At 55.1% G+C, this 27,629-nt stretch overlaps 1 protein-coding gene across 4 annotated transcripts; it reads left to right on the top strand.

The window, feature by feature from the left end:
- Positions 1-27,168, top strand: LOC102694369 (protein shisa-8). 4 transcript variants are annotated; one of them, XM_069196887.1, is made up of 4 exons: positions 1-2,697; positions 11,166-11,299; positions 19,892-20,017; positions 21,459-27,168. In XM_069196887.1, the coding sequence occupies exons 1-4, from the start codon at positions 2,156-2,158 to the stop codon at positions 21,893-21,895; spliced, it is 1,239 nt and encodes a 412-aa protein (XP_069052988.1). In that variant the 5' UTR covers positions 1-2,155; the 3' UTR covers positions 21,896-27,168. The 4 variants fall into 4 exon arrangements, with proteins under 4 accessions (XP_069052988.1, XP_069052987.1, XP_069052990.1 ...); XM_069196886.1 differs by having other exon boundaries at positions 21,456-27,168; XM_069196889.1 differs by lacking the exon at positions 19,892-20,017.
- Positions 27,169-27,629: the final 461 nt, after the last annotated feature.

The following is a 27,629-nucleotide window of genomic DNA, read 5'->3' as shown; positions in this document are numbered from 1 at the left end:
TCTCCTCCTCTCCTCCCGAATCCCTTCCCTCTCCGAATCCCTCTGATCCCTCTGTCAGAGCTCGGGCACAGGGTGCCCTTCCTTCTTTCCTGCCCTCCTGTCTGTCCGGCTGCCCCTCCGGCCCCCCACTGCCCTCCTGCCTCTGTGTGATGTCAGGGGGCATGCACCCTGGCCTTCCGTCCCGGGGAGACAGGGGGACAGAGAGAGAGATGGGGGACAGATGGAGAGACAGGAGGACAGTGAGAGAGATGGGGGGACAGAGAGAGAGATGGGGACGGAGAGACAGGAGGACAGTGAGAGAGATGGGGGGACAGAGAGAGAGATGGGGACAGATGGAGAGACAGGAGGACAGTGAGGGAGATAGGGGGACAGAGAGAGAGACAGAGAGAGACAGGGAGACAGTAAGACAGAAATAGAGAGACAGGGGGACAGAGGGAGACACAGGGAGAGACAGGGGGACAGAGAGAGAGAGACAGGGAGAAATGAAGAGAGACAAGGAGACAGTGGGAGAAACCGGGAGAGAGAGAGGAAGAGGGAGAGAGAGACGGGGGACAGAGAGACAGGGAGACAATGGATGAGGGACGGAGGGAGGTGGAGAAAGAGGGGAGGAAAGGGAGGGAGTGGGATGCTGAGGGATACAGGGAGAGGAAGAGAGGGGGGTGTCAGTGACAGAGAGACAAAGAGTCATTGAGTGCGCTTCAGAGAGCGAGCGAGGGAGAGGGGGAGAGAGAGAGCCTGGGAATGTTACAGATATTTGCATTCAGCGCCGGGAGATCTCCACACAGCGACACAACATCGCAGAGAGCGCAGAGGAGGAGAGGACCAGGCAGAGCCAGCGCAGACGGACAACTTTCTTCACAGAGCCATGCTGCTGCCCCTGTGGCCCAGGAACGCCCCGGAGTGAGACGCCGAGGCTCCTGGATAAAAACAGCAGACATTCACCTGTTTGGCTGCACAGCGCCTAGCTCTGGGGAGGGCATCCTCTGGCGGAGAAACTTTCCCTGTCCGACCCCTGGCTCCGGGAGTCTGGAGGGGATGCGGGGGGGGGTCTGGTGATGAAGGCGACCCCGGAGTGAGTCGGATCGATCTGCTCTCCCGGGAGATTCTCTCGCAGAGGGAAGACAGGTGTGTGCGTGCGTGCGAGAGAGGGGGAGAGGCAGGGTGAAGCCCAGCGCAGACACGGACGAGAGCAGTGAGGGGGGAGAGAAACAGAGGGGGGGCCGTGAGAGAGACCGGAGGTTCATACAGAGAGCGAGGAACCAGAGGAAACAAGAAAGAGTGCAGAAGATAGAGGTGAGAGAGAGAGCGAAGGAGAGAGAGAGACTGAGGCACAGGAAGAGTGTGAGAGAGACTAACGCAGAGTGAAAGAGAGGAAGAGTGTGAGAGAGGCAGAGTGTGAGAAAGAGACTAACGCAGAGTGAAAGAGAGGAAGAGTGTGAGAAAGGAAGAGTGTGAGAGAGAGACTAATGCAGAGGAAGAGTGTGAGAGAGACAGAGGAAGAGTGTGAGAAAGAGACTAACAGAAAGAGTGAGAGAGGAAGAGTGCGAGAAAGAGACTTTTTTGCGGGCCTTGGCGAATTCCTGTGTGGACGTGAGTCTTGAGGGGACCATCGCAGAGATAACGTCGCTGGCGCCTCTGGGATACGGGGCTGGAGGAGGGGGAGAAACTGAAGGAAAAGGTAGAGACGTCCTACATCAAAAACCACTTCGCGGAAAATAATGGGACACACAGGGCGCTCAGGCCCGGGCCGTAAACCTGCGGGCGATAAATCCCAAGATTAACCCTCGAGAGGTCGGAACGCAGGGCTGGAAGCAAAAACCTGACCTTCGGAGTGGCCCTTCGGAGAAAGGGAGAGCTGTGCCCGTTCGGTTTTCATTTCCACTGACACTCCTCGCGCGTCTCGGGAGACCTTTTCCATTTTTGTATCCTGTTGCGTAGTGCTGCGGATGTTCTCCTCGGAAAGGCTGGCGGGGCTTGCCGACGCTGTCGGGGAACGGTTCCCATTCTTCCAGTGACGCACTTTTCCCAAGGAGTGAAGTACAGTCTGGAATTTGCGCGGGACAGGGCCGCCCTCGAGTTCGAAGCCGCTCATCCCCGTCTCCGATTCCTTTCCGAGCCGGGAAGAAAAAGCCCGCCAGCCCTCCCGCCACGCGCGATGGGAGCCCATCACCTCTCGCTCCCGCTGCTGCTAGGCGCGTTGCTAGGGGCGGCCTCTCTCGGCGGGGCCGCCAAGCAGAGGAAACTGGGCTTGCAGCAGGCCAATCAGACGCAGGCCTCGCCCCTGTCCCCGGAGGTCACCCTGGCGACCCCGGAGGAGGCGGAGATGACGGTCCCGCCCTCCGGCAGCCGTTGCCGGGGTTACTACGACGTGATGGGCCAGTGGGACCCGCCCTTCAACTGCAACGCCGGGATCTACCTGTTCTGTTGCGGGACCTGCTTCTACCGGTTCTGCTGTCAGTTTCGCCAGCACCACCTGGACCAGACCTCCTGCTCCAACTACGACACCCCCAACTGGGCCAACACCGGCAGGCCCCTGGTGCCGGTGACCGAGATCCACGAGGAACCGGACCGGGACAGAACCAACATGATCGTGTACATCATTTGCGGGGTGGTGGCTGTTATGGTACTGGTCGGGATTTTCACCAAGCTGGGACTGGAGAAGAGCCAGGGCCCACAGACGGACATGACCAACTCCAGGTAAGGGCTCATGGGAAAGCATCGCGGGCAGAAGGAGGGTACTATCTGTGGGGTGGGTCTCAGAAGGCGGGAAGGACTGGGATTGGTTGGTTTCTGGTTGTCACGGAGAGGACGTTGTGCACAGATCACAAAAGGGGGCGTGGCCTAAGAATTCTTGACCATCCAATCAGAGAAGGCGGCTATCCAGTTTTCAGGTACTCAGACGGTACTGTGATTGGCTCGTCAATGTGCTTTGTAGCCAATCAGGAACCTCATTCACACTAATCTGTTCTTATGCCCTGTTGGCGAACCACACGCCAGCGTGGTGTGAAGCACAGAGAACGTGTCCCCCATGCCCACTCCGGGCAATTGGAATAGGGGCGATATTTTATGTTCTTACCGCGTCAGTGGGGACGGTGGCAACTCACTGATATTTTCCTGTGGCTGCTGAGGAGGTTTGTCCGGTTTGAAACTGACCGCACAGAACAAACTCATCTACGAGTTCACGCAGGGTCATCGGGGAAAAAAACTGAAAACAGGACCTAGACCATTGTTCCCATACGGTAGTGGAAACGGAGGAAATTCTCTTACCGTTGTTTCTGCAGAACGCAGAGGCTATAGTCTCGTCGAGCGCGTATGAAACGCAGAGGTTGGGTGTTTAGCAGTAACTCATTGCTGTGTCTCATTTCCTTACAAAGGTGCCAAACTCCCTTCATCTGGTTTTTCTTCTGGAAGTTGCTAGGAAGGTCAAGACTCATCAGACTTTGGTGGGAGTCCAACAGTACAACAGGACAAGGGCTTTGCTGTAGAACAAGGGGGGGGGTCTCAGACTCTGTTCCCGGAGGACCTGTGTCTCCTGGTTTTTGCTCCAACCACATTCCCAGTTACATAACCGGTCTAGTTCTTAATTACCTGTGATAATTCCGAGCACGCTTTTGAAGTGCTCCAAAAATTATCAGACAGAGATAGCTCTGTCTTCGGTGGTTTAAGTTTGAGGAACATCCTGTATTTGTCTCACTGAGAATAATTAGGCTGCTGTTTAATTGTACTTGGAGTGAAACCCAGGAGACACCAGGCTTCCCAGGAGAGGAGCTGGAGAACCTGCGGGGTCCAGTCCAGGGGTCTGTAACTCTCTTCCTGCGGGGTCTGGTGTCTTCAGTTTGTTTTCCTAAGCCCAGTCACTTAAACAATTCAGCTCTGGGTGGTCTTTTACAGTTGATTAGGCAAGACGTCTGCTTCATTAACCCCAGACCCTGGTGAGAGGGAGTACAGGTCTGCGGTTGATCAAATAATTAGCCCAGCTGTGTAACGGAGGACGAGGCCAGACCAAAGAAGACACTGGTCCCTCCAGGCCCCCCGAAACCCTGGTCCTTTGCCTGTGGGCTTGTTAAAGCCTTGGATGACTGTCTGGGCGTCTCCAGTGTCCCTGTAGTCGAAGCCACTGTTGGCTCCAGGGTTAGTGAGAGGGGACGTGTGTGGGTTAAGTGCTGGGGAGGGGCCAGAAAATGGGACAGGACTGCTTTTGGAGGGGAGTCAGGGGGGTCTGGAATAGGAGGAGGAGCTGGAAGCCGGGATGCAGTGGCTTCAAGCTGGGAGCGAATGTGCTGGGTTTCTGGGAAGGACTCGGAGGCTGAGGGCTAGCGGGGGTGACGCAGGTCTGGTCAGAATTGTGGGGTATGACAGCGATGGGGCGCGGCCAGGGGTGGGGTTATGTCGCTCAGAGGGGAGGGGCTGTCTCGGAATCCGGGCTGCTCATTGGCTGGCAGGTCACAGGAAGTGACACGGTCTGGGGCTGGGTGCGCTGTACTTGGAGACGGAAGGGACGTCCTCACCCTCCTGCACCGCGTGACGTCACGCTGTGACGGGCGTGCACACGGGTCGTTACTACACTGGGATGCAACTTCTGTCTGCAGAGCCGACTGTTTCTAAAGCAGTGAGGAAGAAGCAATGGCCGATCGGATGTCTCTTGACTACGTTAGCGTTTTCACACGCAAGGATGGGGTGCCCCCCCCCCCCACTCACTTCGACTGCACTCAAGAGTGCTCCATCAGTGGGGGCTAAGATACCACACAGAGCAGTGAGAGTTTGGGGCGCAATGTTTCAGAGAGCCAAGTGTTTCCAGTTCAGCATGGAGGGGTGAGAGTTTTGGGGCGCAGTGTGTCAGAGAGCTGGGTGTTTCCAGTTCAGCGTGGAGGGGTGAGAGTTTCAGGGCGCAGTGTTTCAGAGAGTGTGTGTTTCCAGTTCAGCGTGGAGGGGTGAGAGTTTTGGGGCGCAGTGTGTCAGAGAGCTGGGTGTTTCCAGTTCAGCGTGGAGGGGTGAGAGTTTCAGGGCGCAGTGTTTCAGAGAGTGTGTGTTTCCAGTTCAGCGTGGAGGGGTGAGAGTTTTGGGGCGCAGTGTGTCAGAGAGCTGGGTGTTTCCAGTTCAGCGTGGAGGGGTGAGAGTTTTGGGGTGCAGTTTTTCAGAGAGCTGGGTGTTTCCAGTTCAGCGTGGAGGGGTGAGAGTTTCGGGGCGCAGTGTTTCAGAGAGTGTGTGTTTCCAGTTCAGCGTGGAGGGGTGAGAGTTTGGGGCGCAGTGTTTCAGAGAGCTGGGTGTTTCCAGTTCAGCGTGGAGGGGTGAGAGTTTCGGGGCGCAGTGTTTCAGAGAGTGTGTGTTTCCAGTTCAGCGTGGAGGGGTGAGAGTTTCGGGGCGCAGTGTTTCAGAGAGTGTGTGTTTCCAGTTCAGCGCGTGTCGGAATGGGCAGACAGGAGTGGCACAGCAGTGGACACAGGGAGACAGGGAATCACGCTAACTTGTGAGAATCCTGTCCAGGAACAAGTACAAAAACACGTCTCCACCAACCCCAGCCCCCACCCCAGCCCAGCAATCTCATTTCACAAGCCAGTCTCGGCACAAAGCAAACTCTCTGTGGCCCCGCCACTCAAATCTAATCAGAGGGCTCCCAAACTCAGAGTGACAGTGTTTTTTCCTTTTATCTCCTTTTCTGATCCGAACTGCTCGCTAATCAGCGTTTCAGTCGTGTTTTAACGAGTCACCGCTGTTCGCATTCATGTGAAGCCAGCAGTCGAATACCTCCCAGTGGCACTGCAGTTTGTGAATCGCCCGAGGTGCTTTGTTATATAATTTATGATCTCCTCTCATTTTCATCATCTGGGTACGGAACTGCCTGATTACCGTGTGATCAAGTTTGCTCTCGACACGCCCTTCTCTCTCTCCGGTGGCCCCGCTGTCCCACTTCCAGTAACTTGGGGGTGAACCCTTGCACTGGGTGGGCGATGGGGGAGCCACAGCTCAAACAGAGGTCTTAAGGACGAAGCCCCCCCAGTGGTCCCTCTGAGGAGCTGACCTCTTGCGCTGGCTGTGGTGGAAGCCAGGCATGCTGGGAAGGGCTGTTATTTTCTTCGTGGAAGACGGATTTCTACTTACCCGGGCGTGACCCAGGGTTAGCTTTTCCCCGCTTGATCTTCAAGGTCGACACCCCGGGGAGCTCTGAGGGGTGACCGGGCCGAAAGGCCAGGGAGCTCCCACTGGGAATCCCAGTTCTGACACTCGGACACACCCCGCACTGGAAAGCCTTTGGTCCAGGTGGTGAGAAATATGGTAGAGGGGAATAAGTAACTCTGATAGCTTTCTCTGATAACATCAGACTAGACTGTGGCTGTTTTCCACCCTTCTTGGCCCTTGGCTAAGATCAAGTGTAGAGGGTGTTGGGAGTATGGCAGTAAGTATAGTTGCTTGTTGACTTGGGCTTGATTCTCAACCAAAGCTGTTCCTTGCTGGTGATGCTGTGGCCTGTCCTGTAGGGCGCTGGGCTGAGCTGGGTGGGTGTCTGGGTTTGACTCGATGTGTCTCCACAGACCGCGTGTGATGGAATAGGTTCATTAGCGCATCCTCTTCTAATTGAGCAGACCTGCCCTGATCGCAGGTGTGGAGGTGGGGCTGGCGGGGCCTCGCGCGATGGCTCATGGGTCGTTCGCGTGGAGAATTCCCAGCCGAGGCCGGATCGGTCGCTGTCTTGTTATCAGCTGTGCCAAGTAAGGAAGGAGAGAGTTTCTCGTCGCTCCGGAATTGGTCTGGGTCCTGACGTGGGGGTGACTGGGAGCTCCACGTCCGTCCCGGGGGCTGGAGATGGGAGGGCAAACAGAAACTAGAATTCCGCCTGGGATAAGTGAGGCCGGAGTCCGGAATCTAGCAGGTTTCTTGCGGCTCTCAAAGTCCTGACAGTTTAGTCTGAAGAGAAGAGGGTTAAACAGTTTCAGCAGCCTGAGGTAGAGAGAAGGAGTAATTCATATGATCACTCAGAATAAAGTATTGGCTACACCTGAAAAGCAGACCTGCTACGACCACAGGACCCTGGTGTCACTATCCACGAGGACAAACACACAAACTGGACCGCTGCAGGACCCTACAAACACACATACACTAGAGGAGTACCTGGCCAGGGGAAGAGACAGCAACGACAAACAGACTCTGATGAAATACAGGCTCGGTGACCACAGCCTGGCCATAGAAACTGGACACAGACAGACCTGGCTGTCAAGAGGGGACAGGCTTGGTGACCACAGACTGGCCATAGACACTGGACACAAGCAGACTATGCTGTCCAGAGAGGACAGGCTCAGTGACTACAGCATGGACACAGACACTGGACACAGACAGACCTGGCTGTTCAGAGAGGACAGGCTTTAGTGACCACAGACAGACCTGGCTGTCCAGAGAGGACAGGCTTAGTGACCACAGACTGGACAGAGAAACTGGACACAGACAGACCTGGCTGTCCAGAGAGGACAGGCTTAGTGACCACAAACTGGACACAGACAGACCTGGCTGTCAAGAGGGGACAGGCTTGGTGACCACAGACTGGCCATAGACACTGGACACAAGCAGACTATGCTGTCCAGAGAGGACAGGCTTAGTGACCACAGATTGGACAGAGAAACTGGACACAGACAGACCTGGCTGTCCAGAGAGGATGGGCTGTGCTCCTACTGCCAGGAGGAAGACTCAGAGGCAGAGATGCACTTTCTGCTGTGCTGTGAGAAATATCCAGGGGTTACACACACTGTTACCCAAAATAAATCAATCCCTGAATTCCTATTCCTGCTAGAATCAACGCAGCTTCCAATCCTGCTGGGAGAGGAAACCCTATTTTTATCCATCCATCCATTTTTTATCCACCTTATCCAGTACAGGGAGCCTATCCCAGCAAGCAACGGGCACAAGTAACGGTAGACGGACACTGACGCTGCACAGACATGGACACACCAGAAAAACCCATACGAACAGGGGGAGAACATGCAGACTCCACACAGACAGCACCCCAGGTCCAGAATTGAGCCCAGGGCCCCAGCGCTGCTGCAGTGACACAGTGCCCCCCCAGAAAAGCCACTTGGGAGTGAAAAATGAGAATCATGAATCTGTTAGCGTCACCTCTCCTGCACCCCTTGAACACAACTCACCCCCCCCAAGGCATCACACCGGCCGACACAGCACCGGTATGAGGGGTAAAGACACAGGTCTATGGCATGGGAGGGGCACAGTGATCTGTTATTTCTCCAGTCACCACTTCCATTTACTCCAGGAGTGCAGTGTGTGTGTGTGTGTGTGTTAGTGTGAGTGTGAGTGTGAGTGTGAGTGTGAGTGTGAGTGTGTGTGTGTGAGTTAGTGTGAGTGTGAGTGTGAGTGTGTGTGTGTGTGTGTGAGTTAGTGTGAGTGTGAGTGTGTACTCCAGGAGTGCAGTGTGTGTGTGTGGTCTGTGTACTCCAGCTGTGTATCGAGTGTGTGTACAGTCTGTATACCCCAGGAGTGCAGTGTGTGTGTGTGTGGTCTGTATACCCCAGGAGTGTATTGCGTGTGTGTACAGTCTGTATACTCCAGGAGTGTATTGAGTGTGTGTGTGGTCTGTATACCCCAGGAGTGTATTGCGTGTGTGTACAGTCTGTAATCACACCCGTCTGCATGTGGTGGAGATACAGAAAAACAGGTTCGCTGAAGATGGAGAGAGAGAGAGAGAGAGAGAGAGAGAGAGCCCAGAGCTGCTGGAATGGCAGAGAGGGCCAGTCCCGTTCCCAGGTCCTGTTGCCCTGTTGGCTCCGGCTGCGAGGGGTGAGGGGAGGACTGTGACACGAGGAGAGCTCTTCTCCTCGTCATGGCGGTGAATCACAGCCGCCCTGTCAGGCCTGATGGCAGACCCCTGATCCGATGTGACAGGTGAAGCCGAGCGAGCCGCTTCCCAGCTGCCCCCCTCGCCGCTGCGGGCTGGCACGAGCGCAGCTCGCTCTCTCTCCCCTGCTCCGGGCTGGCCGCCGCGGCCCGGCCCCTGGACAGCTGGGGCGGCAGGTCAGCTCCAGCACCGCCGCACCCCTGCAGTCGGGAAGTTGCTTCACCAGGACGGAGAGAGCTGGGAGCAGCTCCTGACTTCACACCAGGAGTGAGAGAGCTGGGAGTGATTCCTGGCTTTCCACCAGGAGGGAGAGAGCTGGGAGTGATTCCTGACTTCACACCAGGAGGGAGAGAGCTGGGAGTGATTCCTGGCTTTTCACCAGGAGGGAGAGAGAGCTGGGAATGATTCCTGGCTTTTCACCAGGAGGGTGATTTCTGGGAGTGATTCCTGGCTTTCCACCAGGAGGGAGAGAGCTGGGAGTGATTCCTGGCTTTTCACCAGGAGGGTGAGAGCTGGGAGTGATTCCTGGCTTTTCACCAGGAGGGTGATTTCTGGGAGTGATTCCTGGCTTTCCACCAGGAGGGAGAGAGCTGGGAGTGATTCCTGGCTTTTCACCAGGAGGGTGAGAGCTGGGAGTGATTCCTGGCTTTTCACCAGGAGGGTGAGATCTGGGAGTGATTCCTGGCTTTTCACCAGGAGGGAGAGAGCTGGGAGTGATTCCTGGCTTTTCACCAGGAGGGAGAGAGCTGGGAGTGATTCCTGGCTTTTCACCAGGAGGGTGAGATCTGGGAGTGATTCCTGGCTTTTCACCAGGAGGGAGAGATCTGGGAGTGATTCCTGGCTTTTCACCAGGAGGGAGAGATCTGGAAGTGATCCCTGACTCTCCTGTAGGAGAAAGAGAGCTCAGAGATATTCCTGACTCTCCATCAGGAGTGAGAGAGCTGGGAGTGATTCCCAACTGGCTGCAACTCAAAAGACACTTTTTTTTTACTGAGCAGAAAAGCGACATATTTCCTGTCACCTTTGCTCATTAAGAATGAATTAATTTTATTTTCTGAATGAAATAAACCACATGAGGAAACAGGCTTCAGATCTCAAGCACCGGGTAATGGTTCAGGCACCAAGGCCTGCAGCTGCTAAAAGCCGGAATGGATCAAAACGCAGAGCAATGGGAGTCCGGTTCAGGTTGCGAGTCCCTTCCTAGGTCATAACGCGAGCACAGTGGAGCCCCTCAACACAGAGAGCGGTTTCCACACGGGTCCTCCTGCTTGTAAGGTCGACGGCATTTTGTTTGTTTTTGGGGGGGATTTTAAGCAAACGGAACCCGTGAGATGCTCGAGAGAGAGCTGTCTGTTCTCACTACAGGGGACTTTTAAGTGAGCATCCTGAGAAAGAGGCGCTGCTGTCTCATCAGGACCAGCGAGCCTGGGCGCCGGGGCTCGGCGAGGTCGTTGGGCTCCAGAGCCGAAGGGGATAATTGGAGTGAATGATTGATTGTAGCAGGGCAATTAGCAAGGGGGTGGAGAGCTCTGTGTATAATTCCTGTGCACCACAGTAACAGACACACCAGTACAATATCACCGAGGACAGGGCCTAGAGTCAGTCTCGTTAGTGCGGAAATCACCTGGACAGCTGGTGGACTCTGTCAGAAGAGGTGCTTTCTCCTCTGCCTCCTGGGGCATCTCTCTTCTCTCCCCTACTTATCCTAAGAAAGCTGACTTTGGACATGCATTTAAAACCGAGCACAGCAGGTACCTCTTTGCACAAAGAGTGGTGGGAGTGTGGAACTGGCTGCCCAGCCATGTTGTTAGAGATGATATGCTGGGTTGTTAAAGGAAATGGCTGGATGAGATCATGGGATCAATGAACTACTAACTACCACACGAGCTACATGGGAAAAAAATGGCCTCCTCCTGTTTGCAACATTTCTGATCCTACGGCTTCGTGGTTTGACATTGTTTGGTTTTGTCCAAGTTCAAAGGGGGGCGGCTGGCCGGCCACGTTCGCGGCTTCAGGGACATGATTTGTCGTGAACATGTAGATACGCACTTCTAAAGCACAACCCTCCATCCGTTTTTTTAACCTCTTCTTCCAGTACAGGGTGGCGGGGAGCTGGAGTCTGTCCCAGCAAGCAACAGACACAAGGACACCTGTCCATCACAGGGCACGCACGCGGGCACGCACGCACTCACGCACGCACGCACGCACACACACACACCAGGGCAGGTCTGTTGTTGCGGAGGGTTGTGACCTCTAGCCCCTGGTGACCCCTTCTCTCTGAGTCCACCAGTGCCTCTGATTGTGCTTCTGTCGCTGTGTGTGTCTGAAGGACGCTGACGGACCTCCTGAAGCAGCCAGGGGGAGTGCCAGGGGAGGGCGGCGGCGCGGATGGGTCGGGGGTCAGCCTGCGCATCCCTCTCGGATCAAACGGGATCTCCGCCCGTGTCTTGAGGAACAGCACAGGTGAGTCAGATTCCGCACCGCGGTAAATACACTCAGACCCACTCGTGTACACACTCACATACACAGGCAAACAGACTCACTCATATATACTAACACAGGTGTACGCACACTCACACAGACACTCGCACAGACACAGGTGTGCACACTCGCACAGGTGTGCACACACACACACACGTAGACACAGGTGTGCACACTCACACAGGTGTGCACACACACGTGCACACTCACATAGACACACATGTAGACACAGGTGTGCACACACACACGTAGACACAGGTGTGCACACTCACACAGGTGTGCACACACACATGCACACTCACACAGACACAGGTGTGCACACTCACACAGACACACACGCAGACACAGGTGTACGCACACTCACACAGACATGTGTGCACACTAGCACAGGTGCACACTCACACAGGTGTGCACACACACACGTGCACACTCACACAGACACACACGTAGACACAGGTATGCACACACACACAGACACAGGTGTGCACACTCAAACACACACACACAGGTGTGCACACTCACACAGATACAGACATGCTGTCGCTTAAAATGAAGCGAGACTTCCTTTTCCAAAGCCAGGCTCGTCCAGATTCATTCTCAAGCTCACAATTCACCTTCTTCCAAATCAGGTTTCACAAATATCCTGACTTTCTAAGGGTGTCATCTCTGGAGCTAATTAAGATGAACACGTCAGCTGCAGCTCCTGTCACAGAGCTCATCTGGAAGACAAACTACTTCACAGGGAGAATTAACCTTCCAGAACCTGATTTGGGACGGCTTGTTCATAAAGGTCTCAGCCATGTTGCGCTGAGCTGCTCGTTTCACTGAACGTTTCCTCTTCCTCGTACAGAAACATGATTCTGCTGTGATCGGCTGCTACAATTCGAGCCCCTTCGTCTGACTCTCACGGTTCATTGTGATCGATCTGTAACTTGAAGTACAAGATGCAGATTTTTAGCTTTATGTGTGTGTGTGGGGACAGGAATGAATGATGTGCATAACGAGGAGCACCTGACAGTGAGCCAATTAGGTTTTATTGCTTTATGTGACCGATGAGTTATTAGGACACAGCTCAGCTCGAGCTGCCTCGAAGTCTGATCTGGGGGAGTGGAAAGTTCCCTAAACGACAGGTAGTGGAGTCTTTAGTAATCCAGACGTGGTAAAAGAGCTTCAGCTGTTTGGAAATCTGGACTGCGGGTAAGATATGGGAACAGAGGAGAGATGGGCTCATCTGACCTGGTAGAAGTATTCAGTTTCTTGAAAGAAATCAGGGTGCCGACTTCAAAAACATGGCCGGCAGCCTGTTCCTGTTTCGCTGTTCATGGTCAAGAGGGGCGCTGGCTTGACTGTGTCAGTGCCCGTGAGGATTTGGGTATGCTTGTGTCAAGGGGGTTCAAGGCTGAAGAGATCCAGTTCCTTTGGCCTGTCCATTGAGCCCTGGAATGTAACGCAAGACATTTCGATAACGCGATGACCGAAATTAAACACCGCGTGCGAAACGCGGCCTCACTCGTGCACGATGCAATTTTAACACAACACAACCCTTGATTAAAATCCCACACTTTTCACCTTTTATCCTAACACGCCAACACAAAGCCTCAGTCTTTCTCATCAGCAGACTCTTGCGTTTTGGATGCGAGGCTCGTGCTCAGCGAGCGCGTGCCATCTACCTGGGGTGGGCATCTCTGCGCCTACGTTCCTCTCCTGCTGTCCCCCAAGCGGATGTAATTGAAAGTTAATCCTCTTAATATTGTTTGTCAGCAGGGGCGATTTTTAATTTATGGTGTCCGACCAAGAGCCAGGGGACGGATCTCAGACACACGGACTCCGTCATCTGGCCCCGCACAGCAGCAGGCCCTGGGTAGTGGACAGTTTTAATAACATCTTAATTAAAGACCGACGAGCCAGCGCACACAACGCCAACATGGAGGGTAATCTGATAGAGAGAGGAAGGGGGGTGAAGGGAGAGAGAGAGATTAATTAAGATTCATAGAGAGAGGGGTTCATACAGACACCCTGACTGGACACTCCAGTACATGAACACTGCACTGAGAGAGAGAGGGGTTCATACAGACACACTGACTGGACACTCCAGTACATGAACACTGCACTGAGAGAGAGAGGGGTTCATACAGACACACTGACTGGACACTCCAGTACATGAACACTGCACTGAGAGAGAGAGGGGTTCATACAGACACACTGACTGGACACTCCAGTACATGAACACTGCACTGAGAGAGAGGGGTTCATACAGACACACTGACTGGACACTCCAGTACATGAACACTGCACTGAGAGAGAGAGGGGTTCATACAGACACACTGACTGGACACTCCAGTACATGAACACTGCACTGAGAGAGAGAGGGGTTCATACAGACACACTGACTGGACACTCCAGTACATGAACACTGCACTGAGAGAGAGAGGGGTTCATACAGACACACTGACTGGACACTCCAGTACATGAACACTGCACTGAGAGAGAGAGGGGTTCATACAGACACACTGACTGGACACTCCAGTACATGAACACTGCACTGAGAGAGAGAGGGGTTCATACAGACACACTGACTGGACACTCCAGTACATGAACACTGCACTGAGAGAGAGAGGGGTTCATACAGACACACTGACTGGACACTCCAGTACATGAACACTGCACTGAGAGAGAGAGGGGTTCATACAGACACACTGACTGGACACTCCAGTACATGAACACTGCACTGAGAGAGAGGGGTTCATACAGACACACTGACTGGACACTCCAGTACATGAACACTGCACTGAGAGAGAGAGGGGTTCATACAGACACACTGACTGGACACTCCAGTACATGAACACTGCACTGAGAGAGAGAGGGGTTCATACAGACACACTGACTGGACACTCCAGTACATGAACACTGCACTGAGAGAGAGAGGGGTTCATACAGACACACTGACTGGACACTCCAGTACATGAACACTGCACTGAGAGAGAGAGAGGGGTTCATACAGACACACTGACTGGACCCTCCAGTACATGAACACTGCACTGAGAGAGAGAGGGGTTCATACAGACACACTGACTGGACACTCCAGTACATGAACACTGCACTGAGAGAGAGAGGGGTTCATACAGACACACTGACTGGACACTCCAGTACATGAACACTGCACTGTGAGAGAGAGAGGGGTTCATACAGACACACTGACTGGACACTCCAGTACATGAACACTGCACTGAGAGAGAGAGAGAGGGGTTCATACAGACACACTGACTGGACACTCTAGTACATTAACACTGCACTGTGAGAGAGAGAGAGAGAGAGAGAGAGGGGTTCATACAGACACCATGCTACAATGTCCACCTGTGTGTTCCTCATCCCAGCCCCACAGCAGTGCCACCTTTCAACACGCTGCCCCTGGTGTCGCCTGGGCCTCGCAGGGCCTGACACAGATGCTCGTGCAGATGGCTGCTGTTTATCCCCCAGGAGGTGCTGTGGGAGCCGACCAGCGGCGAGATCCTGTCCTGCTGGTGGTTTCCTTGGGGGCGGTGGGTGCGCTCGGAGGGTTTCTCCCAGGGAGAGGGGGTGCACCTGCGGGCGGGGGGCATGTTGCGTGGTGCGTTTGCTCGTGTCCACACGTGTCAGTGTGTGTGTGCAGCTGCTGTCACCAGTCAGTGCTGGAGGGGGGCCGCGTGACCCCAAAATCTCAAACCGAGTCAGCAGTGTGTCCAGCGCTGTCTGAGTACAGTGTGTGAGTGTGAGAGTGCTGTGCTGTTCTCTCTGCGTGTGTGCGTGTGTGTGCGTGTGTACTGTGCTGTTCTCTCTGCGTGTGTGCGTGTGTACTGTGCTGTTCTCTCTGCGTGTGTGCGTGTGTACTGTGCTGTTCTCTCTGCGTGTGTGCGTGTGTGTGCGTGTGTACTGTGCTGTTCTCTCTGCGTGTGTGCGTGTGTACTGTGCCGTTCTCTCTGTGTGTGTGAGTCGAGGCCCCCCCCACCCCCCGAGCTCCCCAGGCCTTCTTGTCGAGAGGAGAGAACACCCCCCACCTCCATGTGCCCGGGGGTCTGTATCCATAACAGCGCCAGATGTGTGACTCCCCTCCGCTCTCTTAACTATTAATAATAGAGACACCAGCTGCCAGCCTGGACTGCAGCAGCCCCCCTGCCCAGCGAGACCCCCAGTCTCTGAGCCCCCCTGCACTGGGAGTGTCCCCCTTGTCTCTCAGCAATCACCTGCAGTCATCAGGCTCCTTGACGTCTATCCTCACTGTCGGAGGACAAGCGTGCAGCTCCATCCCCTGAGCTTCGGAGTGCCAGGTGAAGCCCGGACTGGAGCGGGGGAGCAGCTGGGAACGGGAGAGCGGATTCTGTCACGCGCACCATGCCTGCAGTACCCCCCCCCTGTGTGTCAACGCACCGGGGCACGGCAGCGGATCTGGGACCGAGCACTGGCAGAGCTCACCGGGCACAGAGCACAGCCCCCGGAGGGGGACCAGGCACAGCCCCCGGAGCGGGACCAGGCACAGCCCCCGGAGGGGGACCGGGCACAGAGCACAGCCCCCGGAGGGGGACCGGGCACAGAGCACAGCCCCCGGAGGGGGGACCAGGCACAGAGCACAGCCCCCGGAGGGGGGACCAGGCACAGAGCACAGCCCCCGGAGGGGGACCAGGCACAGAGCACAGCCCCCGGAGGGGGACCGGGCACAGGGCACAGCGGGAGAAGGGGTGGTGGCCGGCCGCCTCATGGCAGGCGGAGCAGGGAGCTCTGGGTGAGCCTGGACTGTGGTCCCATCGCGGCGGACGGGGACAGGGAGCGCAGGTCAGAGGGAGAAGCCCCCTCGCTCTTGGCCCGTCCGCTGCCGGTCTAAAGGTCAGGGGCACAGCGCTGGGCCCTACTGCAGGGCTGCAGCCGGGAAATGTCAAGTGTGCTAATGCACTCTGTGTGTCTGTGTGATGTGTGTGTGTGTGATGTGTGTGTGTGTCTGTGTGTGTCCGTGAGAGGTGTGTGTCTGTGTCCGTGAGAGGTGTGTGTGTCTGTGTCCGTGAGAGGTGTGTGTGTCTGTGTCCGTGAGAGGTGTGTGTGTCTGTGTCCGTGAGAGGTGTGTGTGTCTGTGTCCGTGAGAGGTGTGTGTATCCTGCTGCAGATTCCTGGACGTGTCCCGTGAGAGGTCTGGAGAGAGCCGTGCTCCATCTCGGTCTTCAGCCTCTCCTTCACTCCCTCCATCCTCCTCCTCCTCCTCACCCTCTCCGAGGCCCGGGATAAACACAGCTGACGTTGTTCTCCAGCTGTCATCGCCACCCCAAACCTCCCGCACGGCCGCTAAATATCCGGCAGAACATCCGCTAACCAGCCCAGCCCCTTGTAATGACCGAAAGAAGGGCTCAGGCGCCCCTGCGCTCTGTCCCAGCTCTGTCTCTGCCCCCCCGGCTGGTCTGTCAGCTAGCCCTGCTCAATGAGGACCTGCCAAAACCCCCCCCCCCCCCCTCCAGGCGCAGCGGCCCGGCCCGGCGCCGCAGAAACCAGGTCAGCGCCGGCGGCCCCGAGCGAGCAGGGCATGTGTGAAGGTCAGCAGGCCCCGCCCCAGGAACGTGTGCGCATGTCGGGGGGGGGGGGGGTGCCCCCCCCCCCGGCGGCGCGATCCGCATGGCCGCTGTCCTGGTCGGGGCGCGGTTGTGAATCTCAGCAGTGACGTACTTCACAAGACCCCTGGGGGGGGGAGGAGGGCAGAGCTAACGAAGGCAGTAAATTAACGAGCCAGTCAAACAACGAGCTTTTCTCACCCGCTTCTCCCCACCCCACCTACACCCACGTTCACGTTCCAGCAGGGCCGAGGACAGGGGCGGAGGGGCTGGGCAGACTAGTGCGTCACCATGCTCTGACACAAGCCTACAGGAGGGGAGGTACACCCTGCCTCTCCCTCTCCCTCTCGCTGTGGTCCTTCAGGCCTCGGCATTCTCCCTGCATTAGATGAGGTCTTAGCTGTACTGCGCACGATATATTGTCACACTGCCTGGTGTGTGTACAGACCGTACACACATACGCCTATACACCTGGGCTATACGGACCGTACACACATACACCTATACACCTGGGGTATACGGACCGTACACACATACACCTATACACCTGGGGTATACGGACCGTACACACACACACCTGGGTTATACAGACCGTACACACATACACCCATACACCTGGGGTATACAGACTGTACACACATACACCTGGGTTATACAGACCGTACACACACACACCTATACACCTGGGGTATACAGACCGTACACACACACACCCATACACCTGGGGTATACGGACCGTACACACACACACCCATACACCTGGGGTATACGGACCGTACACACACACACCCATACACCTGGGCTATACGGACCGTACACACACACACACACCTATACACCTGGGGTATACGGACCGTACACACATACGCCTATACACCTGGGCTATACGGACCGTACACACACACCCCCTTACACCTGGGGTATACAGACCGTACACACACACACCCTTACACCTGGGGTATACAGACCGTACACACACACCCCCATACACCTGGGGTATACGGACCGTACACACACACCCCCATACACCTGGGTTATACAGACCGTACACACACAACCACTGCACTATTTTTTGTAGGAATTATTATTTGAATCGCAAATCAGTCACCTTACAAACTACTGAGACCGTCACGAGTGGCGGGGGAGGAACATTTCCCTTCCTTTAAATCCGACGGATCTACATTAAAAGGGCTGCGTGAAATCTGCACACAATCCAGAATAAATAAAATCCAAAGGGGTCATTCCATGCGGGTCGGGAACGCAGGCTCTTTTCCTCGACCTCCGAGGGCCCACAGATCGCGATCGACCGCGTCGTTAGTTCACCCAGCCCTGAGTAATTAGCAATGGAAAAAAAACCCCACTAATTATATTGATGGCTTTGGCTGCTGTGCTGCACAGTGAGGAGAGCGCTTGAGCTGCCCATCGATCGCTGCCCGAAGAGTTCGGAGCGATCCGAGGGGGAGGGGGGAGGGGGGCGGGGGGCGGGGGGCGGGGTGCTGCCGCCTGGGGTTCGAGACCACCCCGCCAGCTTCCGCTGTGAGAAACAACACGACAAAATGAGCTCGGCCGCGACAGCTGAGGCTTGCCGTCTGAGTGGGAGGGACACCTCTGGGAGGCGCGGCACTTTTCCAGGGCAGGCGGCCTCTCCTGCTGTCAAAGCAACCGGATTACCTCCAGTTATCTGCTGTCCCACAAGGCTCTCGGATTCGTCTGGAGAGGAAGCTTGACAATCTGCAATATTTCTAAATGCCCTTGAAGAAAAATAGGCACAGACACTGCTCAAGACATTGCTGTCCCTCTCCTCTCACACTCCCTCTGAATTCACACACTGACACACTCCTGACTGGACTGGAGACACTGCTGTCCCTCTCCTCTCACACTGCCCCTGAATTCACACACTGACACACTCCTGACTGGACTGGAGACACTGCTAGAGACACTGCTGTCCCTCTCCTCTCACACTGCCCCTGAATTCACACACTGACACACTCCTGACTGGACTGGAGACACTGCTAGAGACACTGCTGTCCCTCTCCTCTCACACTGCCCCTGAACTCACACACTGACACACTCCTGACTGGACTGGAGACACTGCTAGAGACACTGCTGTCCCTCTCCTCTCACACTGCCCCTGAATTCACACACTGAGACACTCCTGACTGGACTGGAGACACTGCTGTCCCTCTCCTCTCACACTCCCCCTGAATTCACACACTGACACACTCCTGACTGGACTGGAGACACTGCTAGAGACACTGCTGTCCCTCTCCTCTCACACTGCCCCTGAATTCACACACTGACACACTCCTGACTGGACTGGAGACACTGCTGTCCCTCTCCTCTCACACTCCCCCTGAATTCACACACTGACACACTCCTGACTGGACTGGAGACACTGCTGTCCCTCTCCTCTCACACTGCCCCTGAATTCACACACTGACACACTCCTGACTGGACTGGAGACACTGCTAGAGACACTGCTGTCCCTCTCCTCACACACTCCCCCTGAATTCACACACTGACACACTCCTGACTGGACTGGAGACACTGCTAGAGACACTGCTGTCCCTCTCCTCTCACACACCCCCCTGAATTTCTTCTGCATCCTCTGTTTCACACACTAACTGTGACAGGAGAGGGACAGCAGTGACTCTTGCAGAGAGCAAGGCTGTCTCTCAGACTGGCATCTCACTCGGCGTCAGTACAAACCCAGATTCTGAGTTTACCTCTGCAGGCAGGACAGAAGGTGGGTGACCCCTGTCGTCTGCTCAAGTCCCCTTTTGTACCAGATAAGCATGAATCCACAGGACAGAAAAAAAAATTAAAATAGCAAATAACACATAAACAGCAACATTGAAATACTGACACTGAGAGACAGAGGCAGAGGCTGAACATCACGCTGAGAACTACAGGGCCATACTGCAGACAGAACCCGACGGCACCAGGCAGCCTGTGTGTTTGTGCTCACCGCTGCGGCCCTCATCCCTTCCTCTCTCCTCTCCTGCAGATCCCAGCCACCTAAACAATGCTGCAGTTCCCCCGCTGGGCCCCACAGTGTCGCTACCCCACCCTCACAACAATCTCAACATGCCAGGCCTGGCCTTCAACAAGTACACCTCGCTCAAGGCCGTGGGTAAGCACACATGCACACACACACACGCACCTGCATGCAAAGACGCACACACACGCACAAACCCACACACACACACACACGCACAAACCCACACACACACACACACTCAAAGACACACACACTCACACACACTCTCAAAGACACACACACTCACACACACTCTCAAAGACACACACACTCTCAAAGACACACACACACTCAAAGACACACACACACTCAAAGACACACTCAAAGACACACTCAAAGACACACTCAAAGACACACTCAAAGACACACTCAAAGACACACTCAAAGACACACTCAAAGACACACACACACACACACACTCTGGCTGCTGTTCTATGCCCTGGGCCCCATCTCTCATCCCTCTGCTCCTTTCCCCTCCTGCCTGCTGAGAGGGGTCAGGGGTCACAGGGAGAATCCATAACGAAGCCCAGGGGGGAGGCAAACCAGACCGATCCACAACCAGACCAGCAACAACACAAACACAGCAGCGAGAACAGAGTCGAGGAGAGCACGGCGGCCCGGCATGTCTGGGGGGGTGCCAAGCGCCGTGGAAACGCTAATCCAGCCCGACATTTCGGCCTGCTTCTATTTTTGTTTCCTCAAAACTTCCGCCTGCCCGCTGCTCTCCGGCTGTAAGTCAGTTCCAGAGCGCAGCCCCGACCCCCAGCACCCCACTCAACAGCACAGGGGACACTGCCCCCGCCGGGCCCCCTGGAGCTGTGGACAGGTCTGCTTCTCCCTGCTGTAACTGCTCACGTCCACCTGTCCACAGCCGGTCAGCCGGTCACTCTCGCTGCCCGCAGCCACAGGCCCTGGTCACAGTGCTACAGCACCCCACTGTCCTCCAATCCGGAGTCCTGTCGCAACTGCACTGAAGACGTGGACGCAGGCGGGAACCCCAGGGGTACCAGCTGCACCTGGTCAGCTCAGACCCACTGCGGTCTCAGTCCAGGTCAGGAGCAGCACAGCTTTATCGGAGCACAGCTAGGACATGCAGACCGTACACACACACTGCACACCTGTGGTATACAGACCGTACACACACACTGCACACCTGTGGTATACAGACCGTACACACACACTGCACACCTGTGGTATACAGACCGTACACACACTGCACCCCTGGAGTATAAGATAAAATCAGTTTATTGGCCATATACAATTTCTTGCATTAGGAATGTGTCTTTTCCCAGACCCCAGCTTGCTCTCCATGAGACACACAGACAGGGAGAGAAGCTGGGGGTCAGAGTGCAGGGTCACCCATTGTACAGCACCCCTGGGGCAGTTGGGGTTAAGGGCCTTGCTCAGGGGCCCAACGGAGTAGGAGTCCTCTGCCAGCAGCTGGTGTAGAAGACCTTACTGATAGCGGCCAATGGCCAGTGTAAGCCACTGAAAAACTAAAGAGATGTTTTTTGTCTTCCTCTCTCTGTAGCAGACACTGGCGCCACCGATTACTATAAGAGCTACCCAATGATGGACCTCCCCCCACAGGCCAAGCCCACCTTCCAGCCAATCGCCTTGCACCCCAAGGAGAAGCCCCTCCTCCCTCCTCCAGACCTCCACGGCCCATTGGCTGTGACACTGAGCTCCACCCCCCTGGCCAAGACCAAGATATCCAAGACCAACACCCACCCCCTGACCCCCAGCTCGGCCTTCCGAGCCTGGGACCCCAGTAAAAGCCACGCCCACACTCGTGCCCCCCACGCTGGGCAGTCAGCCAATCGGCGCCAGGGCTACTCGAGCAAGAGGCAGTTCAGCATTGAGACTCTCCCAGAGCTGTTCACACAGCCCCTGGGGTACGGACACGCGCCCCCACCGCCCCCCAAACACAAGGGCTTCTCTACAAACAGCAAGACGGAGGTGACAGTCTGAGGCAGGGCGGGGCAGAGCTGGGGCAGCGCTCGAAATGGGCAGTCTGCATTTCTTTAAAAACAACATTCTCTTTACAAAGTCCTGGACTCTTTCCTTTTGCTCCCTGTAAACCGACTGGGGCACAAGTGGGAATTTCTCACGCACGCTCACAAAAGACAACAACAACAACAACACAACCAAAAACACAAACTTTTTTCAGGAGGACCCTGACACCGAGAGACTCTGGCATTCCTGCAGAGGAGGAGAAATCCCCCGGATTCGGATGGAGGAAAACTCCTAAACCTCACCGCGCGATTCCCAGATCTCGGCTCCCAGGAGTTTTTCCAAAAGCCTGCTGGACCACGGGTTTCCAGTTCCCCGAGAAGGAGGAGGACCAGCTTTGCTCCGAGCTGTCTCTCCGAGCCCCTGCTGCCTGCTCCCGCCACGCCTGCATCCCCAGAATCTTCCTGCAGCTCCTGGGGAAACCAGGGAGTGTTTCTGTCTCTGGAGCCAGGAGCTGGGAAGTCGTCTTTGCTCCCTCTCTCGAGCCCAGGGATCTGGCTCTGGGACTCATGGAATCTGCAGGGCAGGAAACGGGTCTGCTCAGGATCACACACAGTCCGGAGCCCGGCTCCGCAGACGCCAGGGAGCAGACACCTTCGCCACAGCAGGCTGCACGGTGCAGGGCCTGACGCAGACAACTGTGCAGGCACGCTCAGGGGGGGAGTGCTACTGGAAAAATGGGCGATGAGTTGGGTCTGGGGGAGAGGGGGTGTTGTTTCATTCTGGCAGCTCCGTACCAGACTGGGAGAACTCCCAGTGGGCTGCAGCTCCGGCGGAGAATCAGGCCGCGATGTTTCTAGCTCATGTGCCGAGACACCGGACCGGGAGCTGGTCTGGGCTGCAGGGTTAGAGCACGCACACGCACGCACACGCACGCGCACTTTTCCTCTGCACCGCTTTCATCCGACTGCAATGCCGACGGACTCGGCATCGGTTTGTCCTCTGGCCTGAAGGCTCACTCCATCATTCCGGCTCGTTCTCACAGGGGGCTGGGGGCTCTCACCACTAGCCCACACTGCCTCCCTCTCTCTCAGCTCTCACCACTAGCCCACACTGCCTCCCTCTCTCTCTCCCAGTGCCTCAGCTCTAACCACTAGCCCACACTGCCTCCCTCTCTCTCTCCCAGTGCCTCAGCTCTAACCACTAGCCCACACTGCCTCCCTATCTCTCTCCCAGTGCCTCAGCTCTAACCACTAGCCCACACTGCCTCCCTCTCTCTCTCCCAGTGCCTCAGCTCTAACCACTAGCCCACACTGCCTCCCTCTCGCTCTCCCAGTCTCTCAGCTCACGAACCCACACTGCCTCTCTGTTGGATTGTGGCTCACTTGCCTGCCCCTTCAAGTCTCCCCCAGAGAGACTGGATGACCGATAGTGGGGGCTCCCGGGAACGAGCCCAGCACAGCACGCCCAGCTGTTCAGAGCCCAGAGCCTGAACTCCGCCGCAGATAAGGAAGCAGCGGTGGGGGGAGGAGAAACTCAGTTCAGATTAATGAGGGCAGAGCTGAGCTACGACAGTCTCTCACCCAAACTCCCTTTTCCTCAAAGTCTGGACGTTCTCAATCAGCAGGGCTTTCGCTCCTGTTGGAAAGGAAGAGCGAGGGCTGGTGGAGGGAGGACTGGAGGCTCCCAGCTGCAGGAAATGAAAGAGTATCCAAGTAACTGCTGGAGTTCCAGCACACCATGTCCAGATTAATTCTGGGCGGATCGGAGCGCCGTGCTGCTGCAGCCTGGACACCTCGGCTCCGCCCGCAGAGCCTCCCTCACCGGGTCGGCCACGCCGGGGCGGAATTCGGAATCCGAAGGAGCTGGAGCTCGGAGCAGGTGATCCATCTGAACGTGCATCCAGGTGTGGAATGCACAAGCAGGGCAGAAGCCTCTCCTGCTGCTGAAGGAACAGTCTCCTGCCCATGCTGCCCCCTCCCACCCCCCACTGCTGTCCGTGCCAAAAAAGGACACAGGTCTCCGACTGCATCCTCAGCACTGAGCCCCGAGCCCGTCTGTGAGGCTCCCCCAGCATGCATCACTCTGCACTATTAAATCACTGCCTCCTCGGATTTTGACTCAAGAGTTCACTTTGCCACGTGGGAAACACACTCCCTTATGTTAGTGCACTGATGGTTTTTTAAAAATGCACGTGGTGATCTTCGATCTTCGGTGAGGCAGTTACACACGATGCTCGGCCACCACCCTGTGCCATCTGAATTTAGAGGTTCAAATGACGAGTGGTGCGTATCCTGCCCGCACTGTTGGTAACCAACTGGAAGATAAAATGGCTTTTATTGTTATATTATATAGATATATATGTTCTGCACATTGGGAAAGCTGTTATTTTGTGATCAGTGTGGATTAAAGACAGAGGCCTGCAGCGCCTTCCCTTGCCCAGCAGCCTGAGCCCCTACGTCAGACAGTGGAGCCGCTGCCACATGAGGAAGCCTCAGTGCTTCCGGTGAATCCCGATCCAGAACGTGATGTGTTTCTTCCGCCCTCCTGCTGCGCTGCGACTGTGCTCCGTCCTGCCGTGGGCTGCGGGCCGCACACCTGCGCGCGGTTCCGATCTCCACTTCATCCGGCTGGGTTTCCGCTTGCCGATCTCGGCACGGAGGGCTTGTCGTTCCTGCAGTGCTTCAAGGTGCCACGCCTTCCCCCGCCAGAGAAGGAAGGGGTGCGTTCATCCCCTGCGCCCAGATCGCATCTTCAGTGCCGCCCACGAATACTGCGGGGTGCGTGCTTTTATTTTTACTTAAGAAAAGACCAGGTGGACTACTGGTGGGCAAAGACAAGTGTGCTCCCATTGACCACGGTCAGTCTTCGCAAGAACTGCACTGCGAGCCTCAGTGAGCGCTCGGTGAACAAACTCGCGGCCGCACGCTCAGTCCAGTGATGTCACCAGCAGCGGAAATGTGGCAAATCCAAAGGGAAGCGTTACAGCAACAACAGAAACGAGGGCTAACCTTACCGGAAAAACAGCTGACTTGGCTTCCCTTTGTCTGTGGTTGGGCGCTCCCTCAGATCCGTCGCCGAGAGCCGCATCAATCCTCCGCCTGATGCTGCGGTCAGGCTGTTGGCACTGCAGGGCTCACAGGAACGACTGAATGGTGGGGACGCCATCTTTGTTCCCATCCAGGCTGATGCCAAGAGGGAGGTGGTTGTAGCCGGGAGTAAGTGTCAGTTCCCTTCTTCCCCGGATCAGCACAGCAGACGGCCTTAACCGCCTCAGACTCGGACACACGGGGCGGGGGGGGGGACCCCCATCCCTTTTATTTCCGAAGGCCAGAGTGGGAAACGAACTAGGAGGAGGTGGGGATCTGAGCGGGGAGAGGGATTCTCGATTTTTCTTTTTTCCTTGTGCATGGGCCGGGAAATTGGGGTGCGAGAAATCCTGCAAAACTTTCATGGCCGCATTCCAACGCACTCCACCACCTCCTCCAGGGGAGGTCTCCGTTTTCCAGCGACGACACATTGCAAAAAAAAAAAACAACCATAACCGATATCTCCGACCTGAGTCGGAGGAGCCCTCCATCATTTGTATTGTGATGAGAAAAAGGCTTCTTGTTTACGTGTGCTTTTCTATACTGTTCTTACTTAATAGTTCAGGGTAAATCTAGAGCAAAAAAGGCATTTGTATGCGTGTGTGACATATGTAGTTTTTCATATACGTAGCCTCTCTGTAATATTATTGATCCTACTTGTGAGCACTAATGGAGACGCTGGAAGAGCTGGACCAACGTTCTTCTTCTTTCTGTCTGTCTTTACAGATTCAGCTCTTGTAACGTCAGGTTGTTTTCAAGAGCAAATTCATCCGATTTACACCTGAAAATCTTGGCATCGAACCACTGAGCGCCTGTTCAGAGCAGGTTACATATTTACACATTTTAATACATTTGCACGTGCACACGTTACGTTATGTACAATACAGTTAAATGATGTATTTATGGATGTAAAGGGTCTTAAAATTTTAAGTGTTGCATATTGATGTACCTCTGTTCTTCCTCCTTGATGAAAGAGGTTTGCACGATCCTGTCTGGTGTTGTGATGCTGAGTCTTTCTGCACCCCTACAATTTTTCGGTGAGGCTTTAATGGGGGGGGGGGGGGGGGGGGGCGGCGAGGAGGTGGGGGTTAACCCATTCCCAAATCCCCCACCCCACGCAAAATCCGGAACGCACACACTGTCCCAGGTCAATCAGAAGTGTGAGGGATTCGCCAACTGCAAATTCACAGACTTCGCTTTCTATTGGACGGGGCCAAGAGGCCGCTGGCCAATGGCAGGGTGCCGAAAAAGTGGGCGTACCTGAATGCGGATTTCTGTATTTCATCAAGTCACTAGCCAATAGCAAACCACCAAAATGTGGGTGGGGCTGCAGATTTGTAGATTCATTGGACAGAAGCAATAAGCTATTAGCCCACTTTAAGCCTCCAAAAAAAGTGTGCAACTGCATGTGGCTCTGTTGGTAACCCGTGTGCTTCTTGAATTTGGTCGAGAGGTGGCTGAAAAAGCCGGCTCCCCTTTGCAAACGAGCAAGACACTGGGGAGAAAGATCATTCGATACACGCAAAGGATCGTGGGGGGGAAAAATGTTCCAAGTGGACAACGCTGGAACAAGCCAGGAGGCAGTTAATATCCCCAGTGCCCCCCACAGCACACAGGGACACAAACAGCAGAGACGATGCAGCACCCCCTAGCGCTCGCTGCTTTTACCTACTTTAACCCTCCTTGTACGAGCGGCCAATTCCATTGCTGCAGAGAACAAAAACTGACCTTTATCCGGCCTTGCTAGACAGCGGAGAACTGCAGCAGGGGCTCCAGAGAGGACAAAAGTATTAGCAGGATGTCACACTTCTGATTGACGCGAGACAGGAGAACCTTTTTCTGAAGTTAGCCGAGCGCCTCCTTAACCCTTGTTCAGACCCCGTATTAAAGCCTCACCTCTGTTTAAAATCCCGTGCAATACGTTTTCGCAATAAGTCAGCAGAGTCTGTTGCGTGCAACAGCTGTTCTATACAATACAGTAGCTGTAGTCTATCTATATACACCTATGAAGGAAAAAGAACAACCTTTGTAACTGCCGACCTGCTTTTTGTATACGGCAAAGATTATTATGACGAAGAGGATGATTATTTTTCAGGAAAATAAGTCTGTTTGAAATATGGAATTCCAAGCAACTTTTTTTTGGGTGAAACCGAACTGTTCTTTGTACGACTTGATAAAAAAAATAAAACACTCTTGACATGAGTTGTGAGTGTTTTTCCTGCGCGTCCCTCGGAGGGGAAGAGCAGCCGGACGCGAGTAATTGTTTTCATGCGAGTAGTTCCTGGGCTTGAAGAAGCCGCGGTCCTGCCGTGGTTTGGTGGGGGCTGTGCTGTGCCCTGACCTGTGCTGCCGAGCGGTTGAGTTTCAACTTCTCCCAACAGGAAGGACAGCGCAAGGGACCTTCAGAACCCTGTGCGCTGCTTTTATCGGCCCCCCCACAACTTTGGTTCCCTTTCGACAGGGAGTTTGGGGAAGGAGAGGATTTGAATACAGTGAAGGAGAGAGCGGGAAGGAAAAAGAAAGAGGAGAGAGAGAGAGGGAAGGAGAGAAAATTAGGTGAGGAGGTGAGATTGAACGAGAGAGGAGAGAGAAAGAAGGAGAGGAGGGAGGGAGAGAGAGGGAAGGGGAGAAGGTGAGAGAGGAGCAGGGCGATGGCTCCAGTG

Source organism: Lepisosteus oculatus, chromosome 12 (genome assembly GCF_040954835.1).
Source record: "Lepisosteus oculatus isolate fLepOcu1 chromosome 12, fLepOcu1.hap2, whole genome shotgun sequence".
NCBI classification, from domain to species: domain Eukaryota; kingdom Metazoa; phylum Chordata; class Actinopteri; order Semionotiformes; family Lepisosteidae; genus Lepisosteus; species Lepisosteus oculatus.
Note: the sequence above shows the minus strand (reverse complement) of the source record. Positions and strands in the feature narration are given on the sequence as shown.